Source organism: Triturus cristatus, chromosome 2_2 (genome assembly GCF_964204655.1).
Source record: "Triturus cristatus chromosome 2_2, aTriCri1.1, whole genome shotgun sequence".
NCBI classification, from domain to species: domain Eukaryota; kingdom Metazoa; phylum Chordata; class Amphibia; order Caudata; family Salamandridae; genus Triturus; species Triturus cristatus.
The window spans coordinates 945241244-945268236 of NC_140582.1; the positions used below are offsets into that span (position 1 = coordinate 945241244).

The 26993-nt window shown below is 45.1% G+C and overlaps 1 protein-coding gene across 9 annotated transcripts in view; it reads right to left on the bottom strand.

The window, feature by feature from the left end:
• Positions 1-26993, bottom strand: part of LOC146862980 (cytosolic beta-glucosidase-like) — a 568310-nt gene that overhangs the window by 26708 nt on the left and 514609 nt on the right. For 3 of the 9 annotated variants that reach the window (XM_085642353.1, XM_085642351.1, XM_085642352.1), the window contains one exon: positions 5318-6025. The exons of the other annotated variants lie outside the window; for them this stretch is intronic. In XM_085642353.1, coding sequence (XP_085498479.1) covers positions 6012-6025 — 14 coding nt within the window. In that variant the 3' untranslated portion in view covers positions 5318-6011. Of the gene's footprint in view, positions 1-5317; positions 6026-26993 lie in introns of those variants that run through there. 9 annotated transcript variants of the gene reach the window in all.

Here is a 26993-nt window from a genome sequence, read left to right on the forward strand (position 1 = left end):
AACTCCGGGCACCCTGTGTAAGAAATTGAGGCTCAGACGCACTGCGCGGCCCGCCGGGGCGTTGCCTACGGTGTTCCCGGGCCGGGGGGGATACGGTGGGAAAATGCAAGACCGTGGCACCTTGTGAGAAATGGAGGCTCGGACGAAGCAACCCCTAACGGAACTTCCCCGTCAATTACGGGTGCTTTCTCGGAGGAGAGTCTGCCATAAGGCTCTTCTCGGTTTGAAGAGATTTGCCCAGAAACTCCCAATGTTGAGCGTTGCAGCCGAGGCTCGAACCGGCACCCGCTGCTTCAAAGGGTGTCCGCTCTCGCGGTCAGGCTACAACCTCGCTAACACTTGTCCGCCCTCAGGTTTGTCCCAGTTTCCACCCGGGCCGCACTATTTCCCTTGGCACTGGTGCTCACGCACGGCGGGCCCAGCTGCACGGACGCACGTACCGCATGGGCAGCACGCCCCCAAAGGCGGAAAACACCAACGGTCGGCGTGTGCCCCTTGTGCACAGGGTAGGGGGATGCAGCCCGGTCTGAACAACGACCCCAGCTCCGCCAGGGAAAACAGGCCGCGTCTCGCCCGCATTGCCCACACTCTATCCCCCCACTAAAAGCTCTCCTCGCCAGCAGCGGAGGGCGCGGGTGCATAGCCCCTGGGGGCAGTGCGACCCCGCACCCGGGTCAGGGACAAAGTTGCACCCCCCAGGGCCGCGACAGGGATTGACCGCCCCCCTCAGCCTAAGGCCGTACCCCGGTACCCCGTTGGCATAAGCCTATGGGGACGCGTGGACCCCGCCGGACTGCGAACACGAGGGGCTGCAAGCAGGCGGAAATGCCACGGTGCTCGCGCCCCCCCACCCATGGCAGGCGATGCCATCGGGCCCCGTACAACCTGGTACTGCACAGGGACAGGGCCGGGGTTGGGGGGGTTCACGAGCAGCACTCACCGTAGCGGCTTGAAGGTACACAGAACAGACGGGCGGCGGGATCTTCGATGCGGCGTGCGTGGCGATAAAGAGGTCGCCAACATGGTGGGGGAGGGCTATATAGCCTCCCCCAGGATCAAGACGCCCCGGAAGTGACACCCCTCGCGTCACGACCAGGCAGGAAGAGGGGGGACTCCAACCGGAGTCACTGCCCCCAAGGGGGGTGGGGAGGGGTATCAGGTGCCCAGGCGATACTAGAGCGCTGACCGCTCTAGTGGCCCCCCTGTGGGTTCCGCGGTCAGCGGCAGATATGAGGTTCATAAACTGATTATGTGCAAACGTACTAAAAAACACCACCGTCAGTCACTACAGAAAATAACATCTAGCGGATTTTAGCATCCCAACAACGGCATCAGCAAGCAAGGGGACAAAGTTTGCTTCAGATGTCATGAAGGAACAGAATGTCTGCACACTACTCTGCTCTGCTCCAAGGTTTCCTTTTAAGCTGGGAAAATTCTTGGTCACCGCGTAAAAAACGTGACAAAAGGCAACCCTACAGTGAAAAGACACAGTCGCGACCACAGGCTGGATAGAGAAAAGCCTGAGAGGCCAGGAGGGGACTTTGGTGGGGAAGTGTGGGCGTGACACATGAGATGATCTGTCTTCCGGTATTTCATGGTGTGTAGTGACTGGAGAGGTAGCTTTACAGTGCACCGAGTGCAGACTGGCAATGATTGGTGGAAGAGTAATAGGAGGGGCTTTCTGGACCAGTGCGGCTTTCTAGCTGCTCCTGACCTGGGGACGGCTGCGGAAGATAGTGATGTTGAGCTCTTTAATACATCGCATTGTCTGACAATCACCAGAAGTGAGATAAACAAGACATGTGTACAGAGGAGGACGTGAGACATAAGAAGATGCTGAAGCAAAGTCATTTTAGAAAGAGCACTAGAGCACTAGAGTTAATCAATAAAAACTTGATTAAGGGGAGCAGTGGAATCGAATTTGCTCACTGTGATGTACCTTAAGAGCAGAAGCAAAAGGTGCTGTGACTGAAAACTATAGTGGCAAATATGGAGGCCATGCAGCATATTTCCGGTACTATGGTTGAATGTGTGGCATCAGATGTTCTGCATTTACAATATCATTTGCTTGATTATTGTCTTAGTACATTAACCACTAAACAGGGACCTTTCATTTAGCCTATTTATTGCACAATGAATGGGTCGCTAAATCCCTCTGAACTGTCTTGCTGTATCAGGGAACTATCATCCTTCCATCCTAGCCTTCAGCAGGTTCCAATGCTTCTCAGAGTCCCTACCTTGAGCAGGGGTTAAGTGGGGTGGACATTTCCAGAATGTGGAAACCTCTGACCAATATAAGCACATCATCTCTCCACCCCTTTCCCCGCCCTCCTGACAGCACTTTGGACTTTTCAAGATAGTGACTTCAAATGGTCACTGGCCGCAACACTCTGAGAGCCATAAGCCTGCCCCTAACTGCAATTGCTAAACAGGTTCATTTCCAAGAAAATGTTAAATAGGCTTTCTGGAGGGAATGGGGACAGAAGTTAAACATTGCAAAAACCTAAAATCTGGAAAAGAGAGCAAATATGGCCAAATTAATATTATATTTGCACCTGTGAACTTTGTAACCACAGAGAAGCAAATGCTAAACTCTTTTATGGGTTTAATCAATGCCAAATGTTTATTTTGATACAGGTTTTACCTACAGTCTGAATACAGTAAACCACTACTGTAAGAAATTGGATTACTGGTTGAAGACTGTGAAACCCTACTTAAGCAGCAAACAGAGAAAAATGTAATAAATAATTTAAGACCAGAACGACAAAAAAATCTAATCACGGGGACCGGAGGTATGTAATTTGAAAAATGTAGGTGAAAACGGCACTGAAAAGCACCAACTGTGGTTATCTGGTCACACCAGAGCAAGACAAAGGCATATGTTTCGGCCAACCGCGATGGAGCGCAGACTGACTACAGGGATCCAGTTAAGCTCACTGAACAAAAGTTCCTTAAGTCCTGGTTGTGAAGTGCTGCATAGAGGATGTGTTGCACCGCATCAATTCCTACGAGTTGTGAAGCTGCGATGTGAGGTCGCTGAGAATGCAGTCGTTGGGGGCGGTCTGGAAAGCTGTGGGAGGCAATGCAAAGTCCTGCACTGGAGATGAACCACACAGTGGACCTGACAAGCAGTTTGATGAAGCGATGCATCACACAAAGACTCAGATGCGGAATTTCTAGTTGGGGATGTGTCGCGTTAGAGCTCCGATGCATCAGTTCTGCTGGGACCACAATTGGAGCTAGTAAAGCACCTTCAGGTCCATTTCTAAGGGTCCAGGACTGGGGTAGCACCACTTGGGAGGGTAGGACTCACAGCTGGCAGAGCTCAGGTGCTGAGTAGAACATGGAGGAAGCCTGTTTGTCCCTGAACCTTCTGATCAGGAGGCCAGGCAGCTAGCCCTTGGAGCCACTCTAGTGGTCCTGGTTTCAAGATACAAGTCAAGTCCTACACTCAGGCAAGAGGGTAACAGGGAAGCACAGCAGGGCAGCAGACAATCAGCAGTTACATTCTTCTTATTTAGACACAGCGTAACCTTGCTGCACCTAGTAAAATCGAGTGACTGGATCAAAATGATTTTGCTATGAGTAGGTGTAACTAGTTCTTTTAGGATTTAAAAAGGACGTGGTTTAATTTATTAAAGTCACAACATTTTAATAAACAAGCATTGGCATAGCCAATAGGTCTCGCCTTTGGGACCTTATAAGTGTTTAGCCATGCAACAGTTGCATAACTAAATACTTATAAGGTCCCAAAAGTGAGACCTATTGGCTATGCAAGCTGGCCGTGCGGCCGCGAAAGTAATCATGATCACGATAAAACATCAAAGCGGCCGCTAAAGTGAAAGTAATGGCGGCAAAGCGCAGGGCGCGTGCCCGCGCACAGTAGCTCTAGGCTGGCCTGGCAGCAATTTTTGGAGCCCTCTCAATAAGTCTCACCAGACCAGCGCATGCGCTGGGTCAGTCGAGACCTAAAAAGCGTTCCCACTAGCAGGCGTAGTTTTGCTCTATTCACCCTGGTGCCAACCAAGAAAAGTTTGGGATGGCACTAGAAAGGTGCAAAGCTTTGGCCATACAACTTTTTTTTTTAAAACGCCTCATACCACACATCTGTGGTTCAAAGAACTATACATACGTGATTATGTTGTGTGTATTTGTGTGCCAATTACCAACATTTCTATGGCCACGGAGTACAGATATGACTCATCTAATGGTACACAATACACAGCACCACACTACAGGAACCCGAGAGGGTGGGGAGGTGCGTAGGGATTGGTGGGTGAAGGGCTGCAGCACTTATGGGTAGGTGGCATGAACACATAAGATTCACAAGCCATGGGCACAGCAACAATCTTAATTTCACAATCCCGAACTAAGGAGACGTACTAAATAACGTACTTAATTATGGGTTTTTCTCAAGTCAGCAACTACTTTGAAAAACTTGCAACAGCAAGGGCAGTAGGCATGGCGAAAACAATTGTCTTTGAATGCTATTAAACGGCACATTTGGCAGACGGGAGTGTTTGAGGCGGGACCAGGACACACTACAACGCAGCTATATTTGTGATCTGCCTTTTGTCTTCTTTGGGAGCCACAGACAGCACATCTAGTCTTTGTTCTTGAAGTGCAAAGCTTTTTCAAACACTTTTTTATATGCCAGGGTTAACTCCTTGCTGGTCGGCTGAACTTTGTCTCAGAGAGCTGCTTCATATAACTTAATTTAGAGACCCACCCTCGCTCTCATCTCAAGCTCGGGGCTATGTTATTTCACATGCTTTTTGTAAAGACTGGTCACAATTCCACGTTGCCCTGTACAGTGCGTGCCACCTTAAGCCAGCCTTGCTCGTTGGTCAGTACACTATAAGGAGGGCAGACTCCGATGTTGTGTGTGTTAATTTGGTGTAATCCGGGCGCCGATTCTGGTGCAAGAATATGTGCCCCTAGGCCCCAGCTGTTAACACCTTCCTCCAACACATTCTGCATGAAAATGAGCTGCAGAACCCGGAGAATAGGTGTCAATCCAGCAGCCCCTTTAATAATCTAAAATCAAACTAGAAGTCGCAAAATAAAATGACCTTTTAAAAATGAAGAGAACAAAAATTAGAACAGCACTGGAATGTAATTTGGCCACACAGTTTATATTCCTGCATGCTGACCAAGGGACCGTGTAGTGGCTTGGGTTGACGCCTGCTCTGGATGGCTTTGTGCTGTGGTGTTTAAATCCTGCTCTGGCACCAAAGTCTGTCCAGAGCACACCATGCTGACAGATAAGGTGGCCGTAAAGCGTGCGCCATAGACAAACACACGAGCAGGAACCAAATAAAACAAAGATACCGTAGTTTTTTTAATTATGTTTTTTGCAACACACCTGTATACATACCCATTAGGATTTAGCAGTACGGGGTTTCTAATTCCAAATCCATCATTTATAAAAAAAAAAATACGACAGTCTGATGGATGCAGGGATGTCATAAAAACAACACACACAAACAAATCAAATATAAATAATGTACTGCAACTCACACATGCACAGCTGGAACTGGGTTGTGTTTGGGGGGAAGATCAGCGTAATGGTGTTGTTATCAAAGGCAATGTGAAACAAGCCCAATCATGAAACAAATAAAGAGCAGCCTTCCTTGTCACTGGCCTCGCAGACTGACAGTGTCGGATTTCACAGCGCTCACGCTCTGTTCTTGACCTGCGAATGGTTTGTGCAAAGCAGCCTTGAGGAGCTGCTGGCAACCCCGCCACTTTCTGGCCACACATGTTAACAGAGGTCGGAAACGCTGGAGTCTCGAGCCTCAGGCGCTTCCTTAACAGCCCGGGCCTTGCTCTTAATTAAAGAGTCTGTGTCTTCTTGTAGCATCACGGCGCTCACTTCATGCTAGCTGGGTTTCATGAAACATGAAGCGTGGCGGCGGCCGTGAAGCCTGAATTTGTTTGGTGAGCGCGGACACCAGTGCTTCAGATGGTGCAGGAAGCGTTGTCGGTCCTGGGTACAGAGCAGTCTTCAGTTACCAGGCCACAGCTGAAAAACAGATGGCACACTGCACTTTAATTAAAAGAAGTGCAAGCAGAGCGAACTAACACTGTAGTTAGGCCCCGCTGTATCGGGACTACAAGGAAGTTAGCAAATGACCAACAGCCAACAGAAAGGGAGATAACAACAACACAACGACAACTAAGCCAATAGCAAGCGGAAAGACAGATTACATTAAATTTACCCCAACATACAGATAACTTTAGGTCTCGCTGAGACAGTGCATGCAGAGCATGCACTGCCAAGGCGAAACCTAATAAAAAGGGCATCTGGCTGGCAACAAAGGCATGCATTTCATACTCAATATTTCAGCTAATTTGAGGGAGTTCACAGTAAAATTGATGATTTGAAGTTGATGAGCTTGTAAATGATACAGCAGCTGCTGTATCAATTTCTTGCTAATCATATTGAATATATAGCTACACACATATCATTTGCTTTACTAACAATGATTATGTTATCCCGATCATGCGTGTAAGGATTCCAGCTGCATTGTAAGGCCGTTTGCCATTCCAGAAATGTGGTTGGCAGCGTCGCATTTACTGTCACAGACTCTTTGAATGAAAAATTAAGCAGTTTTATTTTTGGTATACTTTCCCCAAGTGAGAGCAGAATATTGTCATTCCAGATAAAAGAGTGGCCAGCAAAGTGCTCAGTTGCGTTTACTCACCTTTCATCCAACTCTGCTGCGGATGCACATTCAGAAACTAACTGATGCATATGATACTCAGATGGCTAGAACTCTATATAGAGATTTGTGCAGCGATGACTTCACAGGGAGCTATCAAAAAACACAGCCATTATTCAGATGTTACCCAATACCAAAGACAGTGAGGTAATCAGACAGTAGGTAAATTAAACTAACAAGGGATGTAAAAATACCACACGGGTCTTTCCTTGTTTCAATGGTAGGTATATTTATAAAGGACGGATTGATATGCTTTCTTTTGCCTTAGATGAGAAAAATGTAAACAACATTTAATTCTATGTATCTTCCATCAACATCCCTCTTCTTAAAATAGGCGGTCTTGCATGTACATATGCACATGGTAATTATATAACGCAAACCTAGGCAAAAGGCAGGAGTGTGCTGGACAGGGTCAAAGGCAAAGATACGATCACCAAATGACTGGAAGGGCAGCTAGGTTTAGAGAGTGGTAGTTCACCGTTACTATGTCATGATGTTGTGTTCTTTATAGAAGTGTATCTTTAACTATTTTCTAAGCTGAAGCAGGGATAGGGCAGTCCAAAGGAACACAGGATACTGGGCAAAATGTTGGAGAAGGCCTGTTGCCTTCTTTTTAATTATTTTGAACTTTGTTTTATTCATTCTGGTGGTGTCCTCGCTGAAGGTGCGTCAAAAGCCACAGGAGGTGTTGAGCTTGACAACCAGATATATAGGGTTCTGGTTATGATAGCTTTGTATAGGATGCAGCTGGTGCAGGCTGACAAGGGGAACCATTGGAGTGTCATCACGGTGGGGTGATGTGGTCGTATTTCTTTAGACCCTTCAAGAGGAGTGCATGTAAGATGCCCTTAAAAGAGGCCACTGTGGAGTTCTCAGAGGCTGTGTTGCCTACTCAGCCCCTCATTCTGAGCTGCTCAGAATTCCTCTCAAGACTGGGCCCACCTTTTTTCAGAAAACAGAGAAAGGATCCAGCTACACATGTCTAAATAGCAAGGTGGAAAGAGAGAGAGAGGGAAACATGCAGCAGGGTGGCTGCCCGTATATGCATGTCCTGGTGGACTTCTCAAAGTGAGACGGTCTAGAACCTTTGAATTGACTCCCCCTAGGCAGCCTCACTTTCCTGTTAATGTACAATGCCTGCTCTACTGTAAAGCAATATAGTCTAGTCTTAATGAACTGGAAACGTACCAGGAGCATCAAAACATGGTACTATGAATCCTAAAATAGATATTGAAAAGTAGGTGTCAGGGCAAGTAAATAAAGATCTTCAAAGAGGAGTTAGATATGTGTCCTATGATAGTTGGCTTAGGTTAAGGACTAGGGGGTACAAGAGAACACATACGTTAATGTGTAGCTATACATAATTTACACATTTAATTTCAAAATACTTTTTTCTTACAATTGTCTAATTTACTCTTTTATGTAGGGGTGGGCGGAATTTGCGTAATCGCGTTACGCAAATCTCCGCGAAACGGTAAAAAATCTCCGCGAACACGCAGAAATTTCGCGAACAAGCGGAATTGCTTGTTCGCGATGCTTTTTTCTGTTCACAATTGCTGTTTGCGTGCTCGGGGAGAAATATCTCGCGAACACGTATTTTGAGAACGCAAACCAGCAAAAAAAATTCGCGAAGTCGCGGAATGCAGAATTTTGGGCAATTTCGCGTTCTCCGCGGAACGCGAAATTACCCAAATTCCGCAAGCGGAACGGAATTTACCGCCCAGGCCTACTTTTAAGGCTGAAAATAAACGTAACTTTAGACATATAGTACAATGCTTGGATTTACAGAATGACGATCCACACATATTTCAGACAACTGACCTTTGGTGTATGCAATGTTTAGTATGCATATCTACTAAGCTTTTAATATTTCAATTCTTTATTTGGTATGTATAAACTCAAACATATACTGAATGCAAAAGTACAGGTAAACAACAACATAATCCGTCTCCATTATATGACAGTACTACTGATACTGAAAGAGCCTCCATCTGTGAGGAAGGCGTTATACAAAGCAAGTAGTTGGAAAAAGAGAGGCGGGAGGCAGGTGTGGGTGGGAGTGAAATGAAGGGGCAGGTGGGGATTGTAAGTATGATACAAGAATACCCGTTTTTTTAGTATGAAAACACTCTTCCTCACCCCCAATGCCTGAAAATCTTAAAACACAATACTAAGTACAGGGCCTACACATGTCCTACAAAAAGACAGGCGGGCAGTGGACCTCAGCAGAATGCCGCACCCACACCATAATACCCCTGAAATAAGTATATTTGGTGCCCTACCCTGTGTGCGCCCTCTGCCCAAAGGGCGCTCCCGTCTCCTGGGGAAATAGTTTCAAACATTGTAGCCAGAGGTGCACCATATACAAAAAAAATCAATATGATCATATACAGATTATTTGGGAAAATAATGACAGACAATTTTGAAAAATCCAATGATGTTTTTCTTTTATCAGTGCTTCTCATAGATACTCATAAAACCAGCCAACGCATTTCATCCAACAAACAGTGGACTTCTTCAAGGCAAATTTACAGTGATGTCAGTGTTGGACTTGACCCTTTTTGCAAGGTCATCCCTGAACTTTTTGCCTTCCTCCAAGCCTTTTTTCTAAAATGGTGTTGGTGGTTTTAGGACTCTGGGCACTTTAGCACTGTTTAGCAGTGCATAGTGCGTGTGTTCTTTTCCCTCCATAGGCTAACATTGGGAAACAACCCCCCTTATGGGATAACTCCTAAATGGAATAAAATAAGTATATCATGTTTGGTATGTGTGGAATGAAGAGAATAAATGCTGTGCAATGGTGTGCGCAGATTTATTTTCACTATTTTAGGAATGCCACTTTTAGAAGTTGGCATTTCTGTGTGCAGTGTGCCTGCCTGCCTGATGTGTATTACATGTCTGGTTATAGAAGTGACCGGGGCTGTTGAGGTGTGGGTGGCTCCAGGGAGGGCAGGGTGAGTCAGCCCTAGGCTGAATAGAAGATCTGCAATTGGAGTAATGGGAGGAGAAGTCCCCTGTCCCTGAATAGATCTGTGCCTGCCCTGTACAATGCTGGCTCCGCCCCCCTGTCTTGTGTCTGATGACCCAGCTCCAGCTCACAAAGAATCACAAAGTGATTGACACCCCTACCGGAGCCAGTTGGGACTGGAGCCTCCAAGACCCTTCCTGAGGCTTCTAGAAGGGGGCGGACAAAGGAGAAATGTAATATAAATAGAGGAGCTGTGACCCCACGAGTTGTGTTATGTGCTTACTTGGAGGGGACACTCTGCCAGGAGGAGCCGCCGCGGGACCCAGCTGCTGGCCCCTGAGGGTCCCTGACTGCTGGATTTGACTGTTCCCAGGAACTGCTGTCTTGTTCTGCTGAACTGCCCTACGGCCTGCTGACCTTGCCCAACATTGCTGCTCTCCTGGCTTCTAGCGACTCGTGAGCGCTATATTCTAATTACGTGTGAGATTCCCCGTGGGCCGCCTGCGGAAGAGCGGGAGTCCACCCCGCATGTGGACACCTTCTAAAACTGGAGCGGGTGCCCACCCCGCATTATGAAAACTTCGGCGGATGCCCACCCCACATTTCTGCTTATTCTGCTAGCGGGAGCCCACCCCACTGCCTTATGCCTATAGCGGGAGCCTACCCCGCTGTTGTGTGCTTTTTGATGGCGGGTGCCCACCCTGCAATTACCTTTGATTTATGGTGAGGGGGAACCATCGCCGCGGCGGGAACCGCCAAAAAGAGGAAGTCAGGCAGGGCGGGGCATGCCCCGGAACCAGGAAGTCACCGAGTCCCGAGCGGGGGCTCCCGTGAGCTGGTGGGAGCCCCAAGCATGCCCCACAGGAAGACCGGAGCCCAAAGATGAGGTAAGGAGCAACCGAGACAAAGGAGCAACCGAGACACAAGCCTGCTGGGGGCCAGCCAAGGCACATAGTGGGTGCCTGCCCCCAGCTACGAGGAATGCAATGGAGTGAAGAGAGGAGAGCTTCCTCAGAGAGCCCGGAGAGTGGGGGCTCGGTGTTGCACCGTGTTGGTGCCTGAGCGGCCCGGCAGGAAAGCGGGCCGCTCCAACGTTGGGGGCAATTGTGTGTAGAGAACCCCAGAGCGGGGCCCCAGAAGTGCCAGTGCCTCTGTGTGCATACTCACAGCTGCGCTGCCGTAACAGGCAGCTGCAACGTTTGGCGCATTTGTTGTCCCAAGCCCCAGTGGGGGCACAGTAGGCGCAGGGGTGCCAACACCATTGTTTTTAGGTATCGCCTAGCGTTGCAGCGCATGCGCTGCTCGCTGGCGAGAGATATTGTGGATGAGGACTTTCAGAAGGGGGCTTGAAGCCCCGCCCCTGATTTCCATTGGCTGGCATCACCGTTTATGCTAAACGGTGGGCTGCCATTGGAAATAGGGTTTTGTAGTCGCTGCCCTTCCTCCTTTTCAGATGGCCCATCCAGACAGGCTCGTCTGCTTCACGGCTGTCGCAAAGCAAATTCTTATCTTTGTTGGGGCCATCTGGTTATAATTAGCAGTCTCAGCTTACTTGCATTGTTTTCGTTGTGTGTCCAAGTGTGCGCGCGCATCTGTTTTTTCGCGTCCTTCCTTGTAATGCTTGTTTTTATGACAGATACAAAACAAAACAGGGTTCTAGGACAGACGCTTCCCCTTTAAGGTTACTGGGGCAACTGCCATGAGTAGAGAAGGTACCGAGGCCGCCCCTAGCCAGGCACATGTGTGTAGGAGTACCGACTTTGTTGAAGAATCAAAACATTTACGTATGCAAAGAATCATTTGTAACGGCTTCAAGTAAGGTTTTGAGGGGTAGTATTGTACTCTATATTTTTGCAAGTGAATGGGTAATTGTTTCTTCTGGAGTACACATTTTGGTTCATGATTGGCGCATTTTTCAGTAGATGTAAAAGGAAACGAAGTGTTTATTTTATGTAACCAGTGATTACATAACCTTGTGTGGAGTACATTTTGTAGTGTGCCTAGTGTGTCGCCGCTGTGTGTGTGCGTTGTGCAAACGCTTTACACAGTGCCTCTGGGAAAAGCCTGACTGCTCGTGCCAAGCTATCAAGGGGTGAGCAGGGGTTATCTTCAGTGTGTAACTCCCTTGCCCTGACTAGAAATGGGGGTTTCTGCCTGGCTGTTGCGCATGCCCTAGCAAACCCGGAATCCCCATTTCTAACAGTCAGTATATAATTCCCGGTCTTGTTGTCAGGAATATAAAACGGTCTAGTAGGAGCTTTACATTTCCAAATTACACCATCCAAGTCAAATTAACAAATGGTGGACAAATCGAAGAGTAACCTTCCACACACTTATAGGTCAGGTAAGCAAAAGTGTGTATGTTGCGTCTCCCTGTTAGGAGGAGGGCATATCCACCCAGTGTAATTTGGAAATGTATATCTCCTACTAGACAGTTTGTGTGCTACCAGTAATCTCGCCTTTTCCCCTCTCCCACAGTGAAGCTTTTGCAATCTAAAGAGAATGGATTCTACGTGTGTGAATTCAGATCAGATTTGGCTTTAAGAAAATCTTTGAGTAGTGCTGGTAACTGTATCGAACCATATGCCGTGGTCAGCTGTTGTACAAGAGCTGTCAGCCAGCATCTTTCTGATTCACAACGCTTCTTAACATCCGCAGTAGTCCCTCATCAAGTTTCCGCTGATACATGCCTTTCCCACTGCCCATAAGTCAGTGTTATATTCTAAATATTGTGCAGATAACCACAGAGTCTTCAAGTAACTCCAGGGGCTTTCTAGCAGGATGAGTTAATGCACCACCAAACCAGATTGGTTGCAAGAATCGAAGATCTAAGTCAATCTAGACAAGGGCATGATCTGAGCTGCTGTTCGGGGGAAATGGAGGCCGCTACCAAATTATGGGCTAGCAACACTGTCAGTAGAAAGAAGTCTATACACAAGTGAATGCCATGAACTCAGGAGGTGAAGCTGTATCCCTATCCCTCAGGTGTGTAAGTCACAAGGGTTCTATTAATGCATGGTCACTGATTATGTCTGATAGGATGTACGTGTCTCTGGGTTGTCTGACAGAGTGATTCCCAGATTTGCCAAGGTATGGGTCCTGACAAGTTCCAGTCACCGCCCATCACGAGCATGGTCGACCCGAAAGAGTGGAGTAGTTTGGTCAGTGTAGCAAAGAGATCTGTTTTGTCCCTTATGGGAGCATACATTTAGCCAATAAACAACTGCTCACCCGGAATCCTTAATTTTGCTAAAACATATCTGGCCATGGGGCCTTTCCATGTCCGCATTGCGCTTACCCCCAGGGCTTTGTGGAGAAGAATGGCTACTGCATTTTTCCTGTGATCTAGTGGCGAGGCGTTTTCTGAACATCGGTGCAACAATGTGGGTTGTGCCTGGACCCAATATGACTTTGAAATTAATGCACTTGCAAAGGAGCAAGAATACACTAAAGCCATGCTGTAAAGGCAACGTTTACACTGAGGGAAGAATGAATAATTCATTGAACAGTTTACTAAGAGGCTTGTTATTAATCCAAACAGCATTCAAGATTATCGCCAACTCTGCGATGTAGCGCGCGCAAGGTAAATTGTCTTATTTATTTAATTACTTACCTTACTCCTGTCCGTCATATGGCAGACTCCACTACCCCCCCCCCCCACCCTAACCCTGACCCTCCCAGCCCCACCACACCGGAGCACTTCCTCAGCGAGCCACCACTGGTCACTCTGCATTATACCATGCTGCAGGACCACATCAACATTCTAAAAAACGTTTTTCTAAGCTTCGTTAATATGAATATGCAGATCTCAATTATTAGAAAGCTGGGTTAAGCTGGTATTAGATTTTGTAATCATTCTTAACAAATAGTGCCTTATTGTCACTTCTGCGCACCCCCATGTGGTAACTGCACACCAGGTAGAGTGTGGTATTGCCCAAGTGTGAAATTATTTGATCACTCCAAGTTTCACAACACACAATGGGTAAAAAGTATATCGCCACCTGGGTTGCTTGTGTTCCGGTTTAGAGAAGGCCTGCCAGTTCAGGCTGGACTGTTCCCATGAGGAGCAGGGTAAAGACTCTTTTACATATAGCTGAGTCCAAACTGAGGTGGCATGGTGGGCGAAAACCGATGGATTGTGATGCGGCCCGAGTGATTGCCAGTGGCTGAGATTAATTCAAGCATTCCACCTATCACCTTGTTGTTTTTGCAAATATTGCGCTTTCCCTCATCCCGAGGGAGCCAACTTGAACTGTGCTGTGTTTGCTAGCAAGATTTCACCGAGTTGTTACCCGTCGATTATCTAGCAGGCACGACCATGAGGAGAGTGGTACTACCAGGCCAGTTAGAGTCCTGTTTCAGGCGCAAACTCCCATTCGCACCTAAATCGACAAAAAGAAAGATGGCAATACTGTTAAAAAAAAATATCTGGAAAATGAAGAGATATGAGAATTATCTAAATTCAGAAAGATTTGTCAGAATGTGTGTTATTTTAAAATCACACTGCATGCATGGGAAGAAACATTGAAGTAAATTATAAAAGGAAGTAGAAACGCCTCATTTCCATTTTGCAAAATATACAGCAGAAACTAGCTACAGAAATGCAAATACATCCTTGGCCTTTTACCCAAGTCTTCTGTTGTGGGATTTCATTTGCTTGCTCACAGTTACCGAATGATCCTCCATTAATATACACCAAACATGCCTCACGGCTTTAATGCTATCATTTGAAATAGAATTGTCCTTCAACAGAAGTGTTATCTGTGACCAGGTCACCTTTCATGTGTTTGACAAAGTGGTCAGAGTTTGAAAGAAATAGATCTTGAAAGTTGCCAATAATTGAAAACTTCTTGTCGTGGGGGCAAAGGAACATGATCATTCCAAGCAAGAATACAATGTGTGTAGAAACTGCAAGGGGAGCAAACGTAAGATTGACAGTGATGGATTAGGGCTTGTTCGTAGAAAACCTGTCACCGAAAGAGTAATCCAATGAGCACCGCTATCATTCACGACCTCAAAAATATCTGATGTATTGTCTCGAGACACTGGGATAGGAATAGATATCACAGGCATCGACGAAACGCCGCGATGTTTCAACGCACAAGCAGTCCAGGACTGGACTTCTGATGAGGCAGTTACTGTTGTGCCTAGCAAGAGGCAAATATACTTATAACCCGTGCTCCAGTGAATGTCCCATACCGCCATATAAAAAAATAATTGCATAAACAAAAAGAGAAAAAAGAAACAGACGCGCGAGGAAGAGCGCTTCACAATGCATGAACATAGCCTCAATTACGTCCAAAGTATTCAAGGCTGCGTAACTTAAGCTCAGACCCTGGATCCAGATATGTGCTTTACCTTCAAACAAAAGAAGGCGAACAGATCATGCACAATCTAAACATATTATTAAAGTTTATAGAGCCATAAATGTGTAAGCGAATATAAATGCAAAATAGCAGAACACACATGAATTCTACGTGACAGCGATTCATAAAGAAATATGCACTTCACTTAGCATAGACGTGTATACTATGCTATGACTTACTTAACTACTATCTCGGTTAAAAAACGGTTGTTTGACTCTACCATAAATGCCTTTACATCACAGTTTTTATCACGTCGCACAGCCTTACCATGCAGTGTCATTTAAAATAATTAAAACGACCTTTACTACACATACCTTTACCGCGTATGGCTTTACCATGGACATCTGTACAATGCAATTTATTTTCTTACTAGAATTCAATTTTAAAATATGTTTTAAATTATTAATTAAATCAATTAGTCACCCAAATCATAATTTAATGGAATAAGTAAAAATAACTAATGTTATGACATTATTGAAAATTGCCACAACCAAGTTGGCTGACCACTTAACATGAGAAGGTCACGTTTTAAACATTAAAATTAATTCAGCATTTAAATTATAAGTTTGGTCCTATATAAGAGGGATTCACGCACATTTCATGTTATTAATATAAGTTTTACGACAAAAATTACTGTCAAAATGGGTGTCACCATTTTGTGATCACTAGGAGGATAACCTCAGAAATGACCATACACACAGGACAGAATAGTAGATAACAGACAGACTTCATTCTCACACTGCCACCTATCGCTTTACGTGAGTATTACTACGGTAAAAATATAAAATAATATAAGTAATAGTGAAGTAATTTGTTGAAATTATTTCAACTAACAATAAAGATATTTTTAATTCTAGAACTCCAGACAAATTACCTCAAAATCTGTTGCTCAGAACGCACACATCCAATTTGCATTTTCAACCTTTTAGAAATTGGGTTACTGGTTGAGGGAGGTGAAACCCAATTCAAGTCGAAACCATAATCTCTGTCTGGGTGAAACACAAGTAAATCCCAAATTAACCTGTGCTTAACCCTCTGGTAGCTTCGCACAAAGCAGTGAGGCTTAACTTAGAGGCAATGTGCAAAGTATTTATGAAGCACCTGGCCTAACGGCTAGGGCGGTCGACCTCGAATCTGGGGAACTGGGGACACTGATCATCCTGTGATTCTGGGCAAATCACTTAATCTCCCCGTGCCTAACAATAATGAATGTGTGTCCTCATGTAATGTAACTGGTGCTATGTAAAGCGCTCTGATACCCGATTTGGGTCAAGTTCACGCTATATAAAACTCTGCAAAAAAAAAAAAATTGTAAAAAGCAAAAACACAACACTAGAAAAAACCCACACCAATTTAGAAAACTAGATTTAAATGTAATAGATTATTTTTTACCAAAACAACAACAATCCAATCAATAAAACCAGAGCTATGCAGTTGCAAAGTTTTTAGTAAAAATAGTGACTATAAGTGGTGATCTGGTCACGTCGGACAGGGATAAAGTACCAAGTTCAGGCTGATTGCGATGGAGTGTGGGCCGGTTATAGGGATTAAGTTAGGCCCTCTGAACAAAATAACATAAAAACTGATTTGAGGAGCATTGCAAGATCCCGCGATGAGGATGCATTGTGCAGCGGCTGTTCCAAAGAGCTGCGAGGCTGCGATCCTAGGTTTGCATTGTCATCGAGGATGCTGTCGACGAGGGTCTTGTGAAGCAAAGTTCTGCATCAAAGATGCAGCGCACACCACAGGTTCCGATGAAGCGGCAGAGCTGCGATGCGAAGTCCTGTGTTGTCGTCCATAATGCAATCGACACGTGGTTTGTAATGCCAAGGCCTGAGTTGAGGATAAGTCGTGCTGCAGTGGTTCCAAGAAGGCTGTGTTGCAAGGTTCAGTGCTGCAAGGAGATGCAAGGAGTTGCGTCGTGCTGCTTTGGTCCCAGCTACAGCTGGGCTGGCAGAACCTCTCCAGGCCCACTTTCAAGGGTCCAGGACTGGGGTGGCACTACTTGGGGGGTGTATATCCAAGAGCAGACAGAGTCCAGGTACTGGTCTCAAGGTGGTGGGAGCTATGGGAAAGTCATCCTTTTTGCCCTGATCATCCCTATTTATTGACTTATACTGGTGGTAATTGACCCTGACAGCGGTCTGGGCTCTGGACCAGTGCTCTGATTAACAAGCATTGAAAATGCAACCGGTCTCGCATTTGTTTGAGTTAGAGCTATTGGCATTGTAAATGGCAATGTCTTTTACCTATGTGCTATGAAATGTATGTATGTGGTGTATAGTGAAAGTTATGTGTGTGGTATTGGATTCGTTTGTTGTGTAATTGTGTGGCATGGAATTGTGTGGTGTGTCGTAGATTGGATTTGTGTAGTCGAATTATGTGGCATGGTGTGCTGCAGAATTATATAGATAGTAAATATGTGGTATATTGAGTGTACTGGAATTATGTGGAGTGGGATTGTGTGATGTGGCGTGTAATTATGTAGAATGGTATTTTGTGTTGAGGAGTGGTATGTAGTGGAGTTTCACTATATGGCATGTTGTTGAATTTTGTGGCATGATGAGGAATTGTGTGGTGTTGATTAGATGTATGTGGTGTGTTGTGTAATTGTGTTGAGTTGTATTATGTGGTTTGGTGTTGAATTATGTGGTGTGGATTGCAAATATGTGGAGTTGAATTACGTGGTGTGGAATTATGTGGATAGCTTCACCTGTTTGCTGAAGAAAAATAAGAAATAGGTAGGAGTGGAGTAAAGCAGAGTAGAGTGGAGCAAAGCAAAGTGGTGTTGAGTAGAGTAAAATAGAGTGGCCTGAAGCAAAGCCGAGTGGCGTGGAGGAAAAGTTGAGTGGCATTGAGCGGAGAAACAGAGTGGCATGTAGCAAAGCAGAGTGTCGTGGAGTAAAGCAGAAAGGTGTGTAGTGGAGTAAATGAGAGTGGCGTGGAGCAAAGCAGAGTGGTGTTGAGTGGAGTGAAGTAAAGCAGAATGGTGTGGAGTAAAGCAGAGTGGAGTAAAGTGGAGTGGCGTGGAGTAAAGCAGAGTGGCATGGAGTAAAGCAGAGTGGTGTGGAACGGAGTAGAGTGGAGTGGAGTAAATCAGAATGGAGCGGAGTAAAAGAGATTGGAGTAAAGCAGAGTGGCGTTGAGTGTAGTGTAGTAAAGCAGAGTGGTGTTGAGTGGAGTGGTGTGGAGTAATGCAGAGTTGAGTGGAGTAAAGTAGAGTTGCGTTGAGTGGAGTGGCATGGAGTAAAGCAGAATGGTGTTAAACTAGGGTTTGTAAATTCGTCTTGAATGGTTGTTCATTTTGTGTAAAATGACTGGCAATTAGCAAATGGATGTATTCGGCTTCTCGGTTTGAATAGATTCATTGAATGAAATCTGATTTGAAAACTTCTCAATATCAAGTCATCTCAGGTTTTTTCCAGATTTTTCTGTTGTTTTTGTTTTTAAGGAACTTACACGTATCCAGGCACGAGCAGTGATTTTGCGAGGGAATTTTCAATTGCATTATCTTGTTGAAAAACAGTTGTTTTGGAAAATGTACAGTATAACACCTGAAACGCCATTCGGTTTGAAAAGTCTTGCATGTTCAAGTTTTCTGTGACAACTTGTTAAAGACGGCATACCGGTTACCCGCAGAGGACGATATGATATACATAAAGCTGGGTGAGAAAGTTAATCTTTGTAGGAGATTTGGGGGCATATTATCAAGGGCACTATCGCCGCTTTAGCAGTACTTTTTGCCGCTAAAGCGGCGATATTTCTATCGCCCAATTAGCAAGCAGTCGCTAACAGCAGTTAGAGACAGCTTTTAGGCGATAGCGACCGGTTTGGGGCCCGCTTTGCATGTCAGCGATATTTATCGCTAATGACATACAAAGTGGGCGTACCCAAACTGCTAGCGACTGAAAGCAGTCGCTAACACAGCTATCGCCTATTAGTAAGGCAGGCGTAGCGATAAATTTCCAGCGATATTCATGCTTTTCGCCGCTATCGCTGGATATTTTAGCACAATGGGGCAAAACGTTGATAATAGCATGTTTTCGCCGCTAAAATATCCAGCGATAGGCAGCGATAAAAATGAACGTGCTAAGCGCGTTTTGCGATAAATATTGCAACTTCTTGCTAATAGGCCCCCAAGTTGTGGTTGCAGCAGTTTCTCGGAGTCGCAGTGTTATTGGAGTTGGGCGTGTCAAGAGAGTGATTGATGCATTTTCCCTGCTCAAACATGGATGCCCCCACATTGCCCTTGAAGCACCCCCTGCCAGTAGCGCCATGGAGTGTAGCTGACACAAGCTCGAAGGGGGGCTTCCAGTTACTCTTCCCAGCCTGTGGTGAGACTCTGGCAGTGACGATTAGCATGTGAGAGGGAAAAACAGCTTGCCGACAAAATTGGGCTATATTATTCACAAGATGTAAAAGGAAAATGCAGCCGTTATATAGGCACCACACAGAAAATCTCACTGTAGCGTAGAAAAAGGCACAGGTATCTTTATGGGATGCAATATTAAACAAATAGGAAAAAAAGCATGCAAGTGCCGTATTAAATAAATAATTAAAAGGCCACGTCATCGCTGCTGGATGATGTTTGGGAGGAGGGAGGGGTGTTCTTTGCAGCAGGCACATGGGCGCCGTACCAAATAAAACAAGCATTGGCATAGCCAATAGGTCTTGCCTTTGGAACCTTCTAAGCCTTTAGCCATGCAACACATTATCCTGGGTGCTGTGCTGCCAAGGATTGAAGAGCTATACAATTACTACACACTGGGTCATGCAGTGTGATTCAGTAATACATGCTTGCTTCAGGAAACATTTATGGACACATGAAGTATCCAGGGCTAATGCACTTTTTAAAAAAAAGTGCTTTAGCACTGTATGCTATGTACGCAGAGACGCTGACTAAATGCAGTATGGGGAGCAGCAGTGCAAGCTTCACACACACACACAGCAGTGCAAGCTGCACACCCAGCAATGTAAGTTACACACACACACGTGTACACACACACACAGAGTAGTGCAAGCTTCCCTCACGCACACACATACAACAGGCAGCACAATGCAGGTTCCCTCACAGACACTGACTGAATGCAGTATGGGCAGCAGCAGTGCAAGCTTCACACACACAGCAGTGCAAGCTGCACACCCAGCAGTGCAAGCTTCACACACACACAAACACACACACACACAGCAGTGCAAGCTTCACTCACACACACAACAGGCAGCACAATGCAGGTTCCCTTGCACCCCAGGTCATGTAACCCTATTAAAGGCGGGGGGCAACTGTGGCCAGTACCATTTTATGACTATCACCGCAGAGACCTTGAGACAAGAAGCTGTACCTTTGTCAAAGAAGAAGATCACCTGAGTCGCCGACGCAACCTAGGGCAGCTTGAGAAGAGTGCTCATGGGGAATCTGGCTTGAGCACTCCGTTGGGCAGGAGGTGATCGTGCCAAGAGAGGCAGTGGATTGAAATCACCAATGCGGGCCTCGAGCACTGACCAGAGGTGAGACAATGGGCGGGTGAGCGTTACCCTAGGGGCCCGCCCACGAAGTGTGAAGACCGGTATTACTGCTGCGGCCCGGGACCTTCATGAGACAATGGGCAGCACCCGCCTGCGAATAAAGACTGGCATTATAGCTGCAGTCAGGGCACTCGTGCGGAGGAGGAAGTCTACACTTACCAGGGGCCCAACTTTGATCAAGACGGCATCATTGCGGCGGCCCGGGTCGTCTTTCGGAGGCAGGAGAGAATGAGCGTCACCTGGGACCTGCCTACAAATCCAAGAGGAAGCGGCGATTTAAAGGTACAGGTGTGTGCATTAAAGGTACAGGCTACTACGTGTGTCAGGCAGCAGGCAGGACAAAAGCAATTACAGAAAAGAGTGCCCGGCTGCGTGGCCACAAAGTGAACTTGAACGCGAAGCCTTTGAAATACAAATCCGAACAGATGGCAAACAATTTGAGAAATAATCTCATGCATCACTTCTAGGAGTTTGCGGATGATGACACAGGAACAGTAAAGTTTCCGCCAGAATCCTCTCTGTATTATAATTTGTTATTAGAAGGATTAAAATCACTGGATCACATACATGCCCTTAAAAGTTAATGAAGGACTAGTCAACAAGGTATGTTTCTTTATGGCAGTGTGTGTTTATATATTTGAAAACCGCAGACAAGTAAAAACAAGCATTGTCCACGAAAGTGATCGCGATGACGCGCTAAAACACGCAAGAGATTCGCGCGCAAGCGCACGTGCTTATTGCGCGTTCTAGCAAGCTGGCTAAAAAGCTGGGGGGGGGAAATGCTACCGCCGGCCACAGCTTGCGCGCGCCCGCGCACATACACTGCAAGTTGTAGCCGGCTGTAGCATTTTTTAAAGCCCTCACTTAAGGTCTCGCCAGACCAGCGCCAAAACGCTGGGTCAGGCGAGACCTAAAAATAAAAGGCCACAGCATCGCTGCTGGATGATGTTTGGGAGGAGGGAGGGGTGTTCTTCGCTGCAAGCACTTGGGCTCCGTACTAAATAAATAAATAAAAGTCTGCGGCAATCGCTGTTGGATTTGGTTTAGGAGGTAGGAGGGGTGGTTTCATTATTTAGTATGTAAGTTTAAAAAACAAGGCTTGATGCGAAACAAAAAAAAAAGTTGTACTTACACGATGGCCCCTTGCAGAATGCCGCTTCTTATGCCCTGCAAGACTAAATACCAGCACTTGTTTTTGCGGAGGTGTGCATGTAATTTAAATAAGCACAACAAGAGAAAGGCGCGTTCTGAAAGAAAAAAAGTTATACTTGCACGATGGCCCCTTGCAGCATACCGCTTCTTCTGAGCATTTGTAAGTGGTGAAACAAGGATGTTTAAAACAAGCATTTGCAATGCAATAGGACTCGCATTATGCAAGACCTATTACATTGCATCACGGACAACGGGAGGGGGGAAGCACGAAAAACGGGTGTGCCGGCGGGGGGAGGGGGTGAGAAGGCACAGACAATGAGAGGGAGGGGGGAGGAGAGAAGGCATTAAAGAAAATAGTGCTAACAGTCTAAATCACACATACTGTGTAACACTCGAACTAAAGGGGCCAGTAGCCATGGGTGGGTACAAACGACGACATGGCCATAATAAGCAGGGACTAACAAGCCTCATAGTCAATCAGAAGGCAGCATTTACGAAAGACAATGACATGAGCCAATTAAAAACATGGGCGGAGCATGGGTGGAGCTTCCACTCCATACTCCATTACTGCATGCCTCGCAGAGCGAGCAGTGCATGCGAGCTGCCGCTATAGGCTCGACCTAAAAATGTATATGGTAATTAAGTGTAATTATAAATGGCTCTGCCAACCTACCTGTAAGTCCCTAGTGTATGGTAGAGCATGTGGATATAAAGACCTAGAAGGTTTTATTTAGGCACTTAAGTGTGCTCTGCTGCCTGGTATCATTTTAAAAGTCAGCCCCGCTCAGCAAACTGCTCTGAAATTACATACAAATTCAACTTTGGATTTAAAGGTAAAATATATATATGTGTATATATATATATAAATATATATATTACCTACTGGCGGTCGCCAGTAGGTAGTTATAGTTAGGACCCCTTTTCCATAGGAAATCCGCAACATTCTATTTTGAATAACTTTGGCGCCGGTTGACGAATCCTCGCAAATTTCTCAAAATAGGTGGGGCGCTACGCTCCGCTCCTACCCTGAAAGTCTCGGGGGGATTCGTCAAGCGGGGGCTGAGATAAAAGGGGGGTCCCAAAACGCGTTTTTCCCATGCATTTTTCCATAGGACCTTTAGACAGGGCTACAGCCCGAACGGCTGAACAGAATTACTAGAAATTTGGCAGAGAGGTAGTCCCTAGGTCAAGGAAGTGCCTTTTGTAGGTTTGGTGTAAATCTGTTCAGTAGATTCTGAGAAAATAGCCTTTAAATCAATATATATATCTGAGCCAGCTTACGGTACGCTTACCGTAAGCTTACCGTACGCGTACGGTGGCGTGCGCGAGCGCGATTCTGATTGGCTCTTAGATCTTAGTAAACATTCTAATCGGCAGAAACCAGGAAGCGGCGGCCGCCATTTTGTGTGTTTCACTCAGAAAAAAAAGAGTGATAACAAGAAAAGGGGGCAAGGAGGAGAGTTACAGACCCCCTTACATTTGTGAGGGGGTCAAAGAAGGACAGAAAAATACAAAGAAAACATTTATTGATTTTTAAAAAAATCACGGGGTACGCGTACGGTAAGCTTACGGTAAGCGTACGGTAAAAAAAAAAAAAAAAAAAGAAATGAAATTCAGATTTAAGTGTTTAGATATTAGGGGGCTCTAAAAAGAGCCGTTGTGTTTATTAAGTGATTTTTTTGTGGTACCTACAAGTAAGTACCGATGCAGAGTCTAAGGTTCAAGAGGAAGACTCTGTCCCCTTCATCATTGAAGTGCACACCATCTCCTCTATAAATGTCTTGCATGTCGTAACGCAAGTTGTTGTGGTAAATGGAACCCATACCATAGTCACGGAGGAAAGCAGAAACAGATTTGTTGACGTGCTTTCTTGCTTTGTCAATCTGCGGACAGAAATGATTGGACCAGTTCCATTTTTGCCTTTGGCGTATGTTAGAAAACACAAAGGCAGTTTTAGGGAAAAGTGAAAACATTTGTGCAAAGGTGTCCTTCATAAGCATTTCCAGACCTACCCCAGTCAAAGTGCCTAGGTCATTGCCACCACAGTGCACTATTATGAGGTCAGGGTCTTGGATTTGCATGAAGGATTTCACCAATGGCATCAATTGGTGCCACTTTAACCCTCTCTGACCAATCCATTTAATGTCTACATTTGGCAAAGCAAGGTCTCTCACCATACCTGTTTTCTCTGCAAACTTTTCACTCCAGAAGACATAGCTGTGCCCTATAATCCACACTGTGAACATCTTCAAAGGAGAACTGGATGCACTCAGGAGGTGTCTTTCAGTAGAATGGCAATATGAAAAGAAAGACAGTTTGGAAATGGAGGCATACATATTTTTTTCAAAACAAAAAGAACTGATTGGCTGTTTCATACCATTCTAGAATAAAAACTAGGCTGTATGTGTAAATTAATAGAAGCATGTTTTGTATTGGTACAGAAAAATGTGTTACCAAAGAACAGTACTATGGATTTGCTGTTAGGTTTGAAAAGTCAAGCACTCTTGCTCTGTGGAATTGAAACATTGTGTGGCGAACTTCTGACCTAACTCCACACAGCAGTGTTCCATGAGCTGTTGCTATGGTAGCAGGCAGAAGTCAAGTTGGGGGAAGGGTACTAGGCAGAAGTCAAGTTGGGGGCAAGGTACTTTTGGAAAAGGGTTGGTTTTCAACCAATAGAAATGTGTGATTACATTTGAAAAAAAGGGGGAAGCACTGAGATTTGAAACTTACATGTATATGTGTGGAAAAATAGAGGGAAACTTTGCCATTATCTGGTTCTGCTGAGAGGAGAGAGGTGTAGAGAACAGAGATCCTGGCTCTGATAATCTGCTGTTTGAGTGCCACATTTCTTTCACAACTAACTAATTTAAAAGGTGAGGTTAGAGTTTGAGAGGGGATGTATATGGTAAATTAAGAAATGAAAAATAGAAATGTAATTCTTTTTGTTGAAGTTGCGTTTATTATTTTCTGTTTTGGGAGAAATTTAAATGTGAGGAACATGTAAAATAATATGGACTATGTTTTCACGATAAATTAAGGTGTATTGGTATAAAAAATGAATAGTTTAAGGGTTTGAGGTTGGACTCAGTAATGCAAATACATTCAGCATCACTAAGGCTGGTTGCCCTTGGTGGAATGTAGGCAGTCACCCAGGTTACACATGTTGGGAAATATAGGCAGAGATTTTTTGTGTACAACTCTGGTAATTTTATATTTGCATTAGTAGGAAAAAGGGGGAGCGATTTTTTGGTGCAGAAGCAGACTCTTAGCACACACCCAGCTCCTTTCCATGTATAATCATGCACAGTATTTACAAGCGAGTGGGGTTTTGAGGTTTCAGTCTGTAATGCAAATACATTCAGCATCACTAAGGCTGGTTGCCCTTGCTGGAGTGTAGGCAGTCACCGAGGATACACATGGTGGTGGTCTGAAAAAGCAGTCTGGACATGGGCTTTTAAAAAAAACTGAAAAGTGGTTTCATAATGTGTCAGTCTGTAAAAGTGATTTTCACTTGCCAAAAAAAAAGAGCAGTAAGTGTGCATTCAAATTGGCAAAGAAATTTCGTTTTGTGACTAATGTGAAAACATGACTCTGTGTGCAAATAGGAATTACAGGCAGAGATTTATTGCGTTTTGCTCTGGTGATTTCACAGTTGCATTAGTAGGAAAAAGGGGGAGCGATTTTTTTGGTGCAGAAGCAGACTCTTAGCACACACCCAGCTCCTTTCCATGTATAATCATGCACAGTATTTACAAGCGAGTGGGGTTTTGAGGTTTCAGTCTGTAATGCAAATACATTCAGCATCACTAAGGCTGGTTGCCCTTGCTGGAGTGTAGGCAGTCACCGAGGATACACATGGTGGTGGTCTGAAAAAGCAGTCTGGACATGGGCTTTTAAAAAAATCTGAAAAGTGGTTTCATAATGTGTCAGTCTGTAAAAGTGATTTTCACTTGCCAAAAAAAAAGAGCAGTAACTGTGCATTCAAATTGGCAAAGAAATTTCGTTTTGTGACTAATGTGAAAACATGACTCTGTGTGCAAATAGGATTTACAGGCAGAGATTTATTGCGTTTTGCTCTGGTGATTTCACAGTTGCATTAGTAGGAAAAAGGGGGAGCGATTTTTTTGGTGTAGAAGCAGACTCTTAGCACACACCCAGCTCCTTTCCATGTATAATCATGCACAGTATTTACAAGCGAGTGGGGTTTTGAGGTTTCAGTCTGTAATGCAAATACATTCAGCATCACTAAGGCTGGTTGCCCTTGCTGGAGTGTAGGCAGTCACCGAGGATACACATGGTGGTGGTCTGAAAAAGCAGTCTGGACATGGGCTTTTAAAAAAATCTGAAAAGTGGTTTCATAATGTGTCAGTCTGTAAAAGTGATTTTCACTTGCCAAAAAAAAAGAGCAGTAACTGTGCATTCAAATTGGCAAAGAAATTTCGTTTTGTGACTAATGTGAAAACATGACTCTGTGTGCAAATAGGATTTACAGGCAGAGATTTATTGCGTTTTGCTCTGGTGATTTCACAGTTGCATTAGTAGGAAAAAGGGGGAGCGATTTTTTTGGTGCAGAAGCAGACTCTTAGCACACACCCAGCTCCTTTCCATGTATAATCATGCACAGTATTTACAAGCGAGTGGGGTTTTGAGGTTTCAGTCTGTAATGCAAATACATTCAGCATCACTAAGGCTGGTTGCCCTTGCTGGAGTGTAGGCAGTCACCGAGGATACACATGGTGGTGGTCTGAAAAAGCAGTCTGGACATGGGCTTTTAAAAAAATCTGAAAAGTGGTTTCATAATGTGTCAGTCTGTAAAAGTGATTTTCACTTGCCAAAAAAAAAGAGCAGTAAGTGTGCATTCAAATTGGCAAAGAAATTTCGTTTTGTGACTAATGTGAAAACATGACTCTGTGTGCAAATAGGAATTACAGGCAGAGATTTATTGCGTTTTGCTCTGGTGATTTCACAGTTGCATTAGTAGGAAAAAGGGGGAGCGATTTTTTTGGTGCAGAAGCAGACTCTTAGCACACACCCAGCTCCTTTCCATGTATAATCATGCACAGTATTTACAAGCGAGTGGGGTTTTGAGGTTTCAGTCTGTAATGCAAATACATTCAGCATCACTAAGGCTGGTTGCCCTTGCTGGAGTGTAGGCAGTCACCGAGGATACACATGGTGGTGGTCTGAAAAAGCAGTCTGGACATGGGCTTTTAAAAAAATCTGAAAAGTGGTTTCATAATGTGTCAGTCTGTAAAA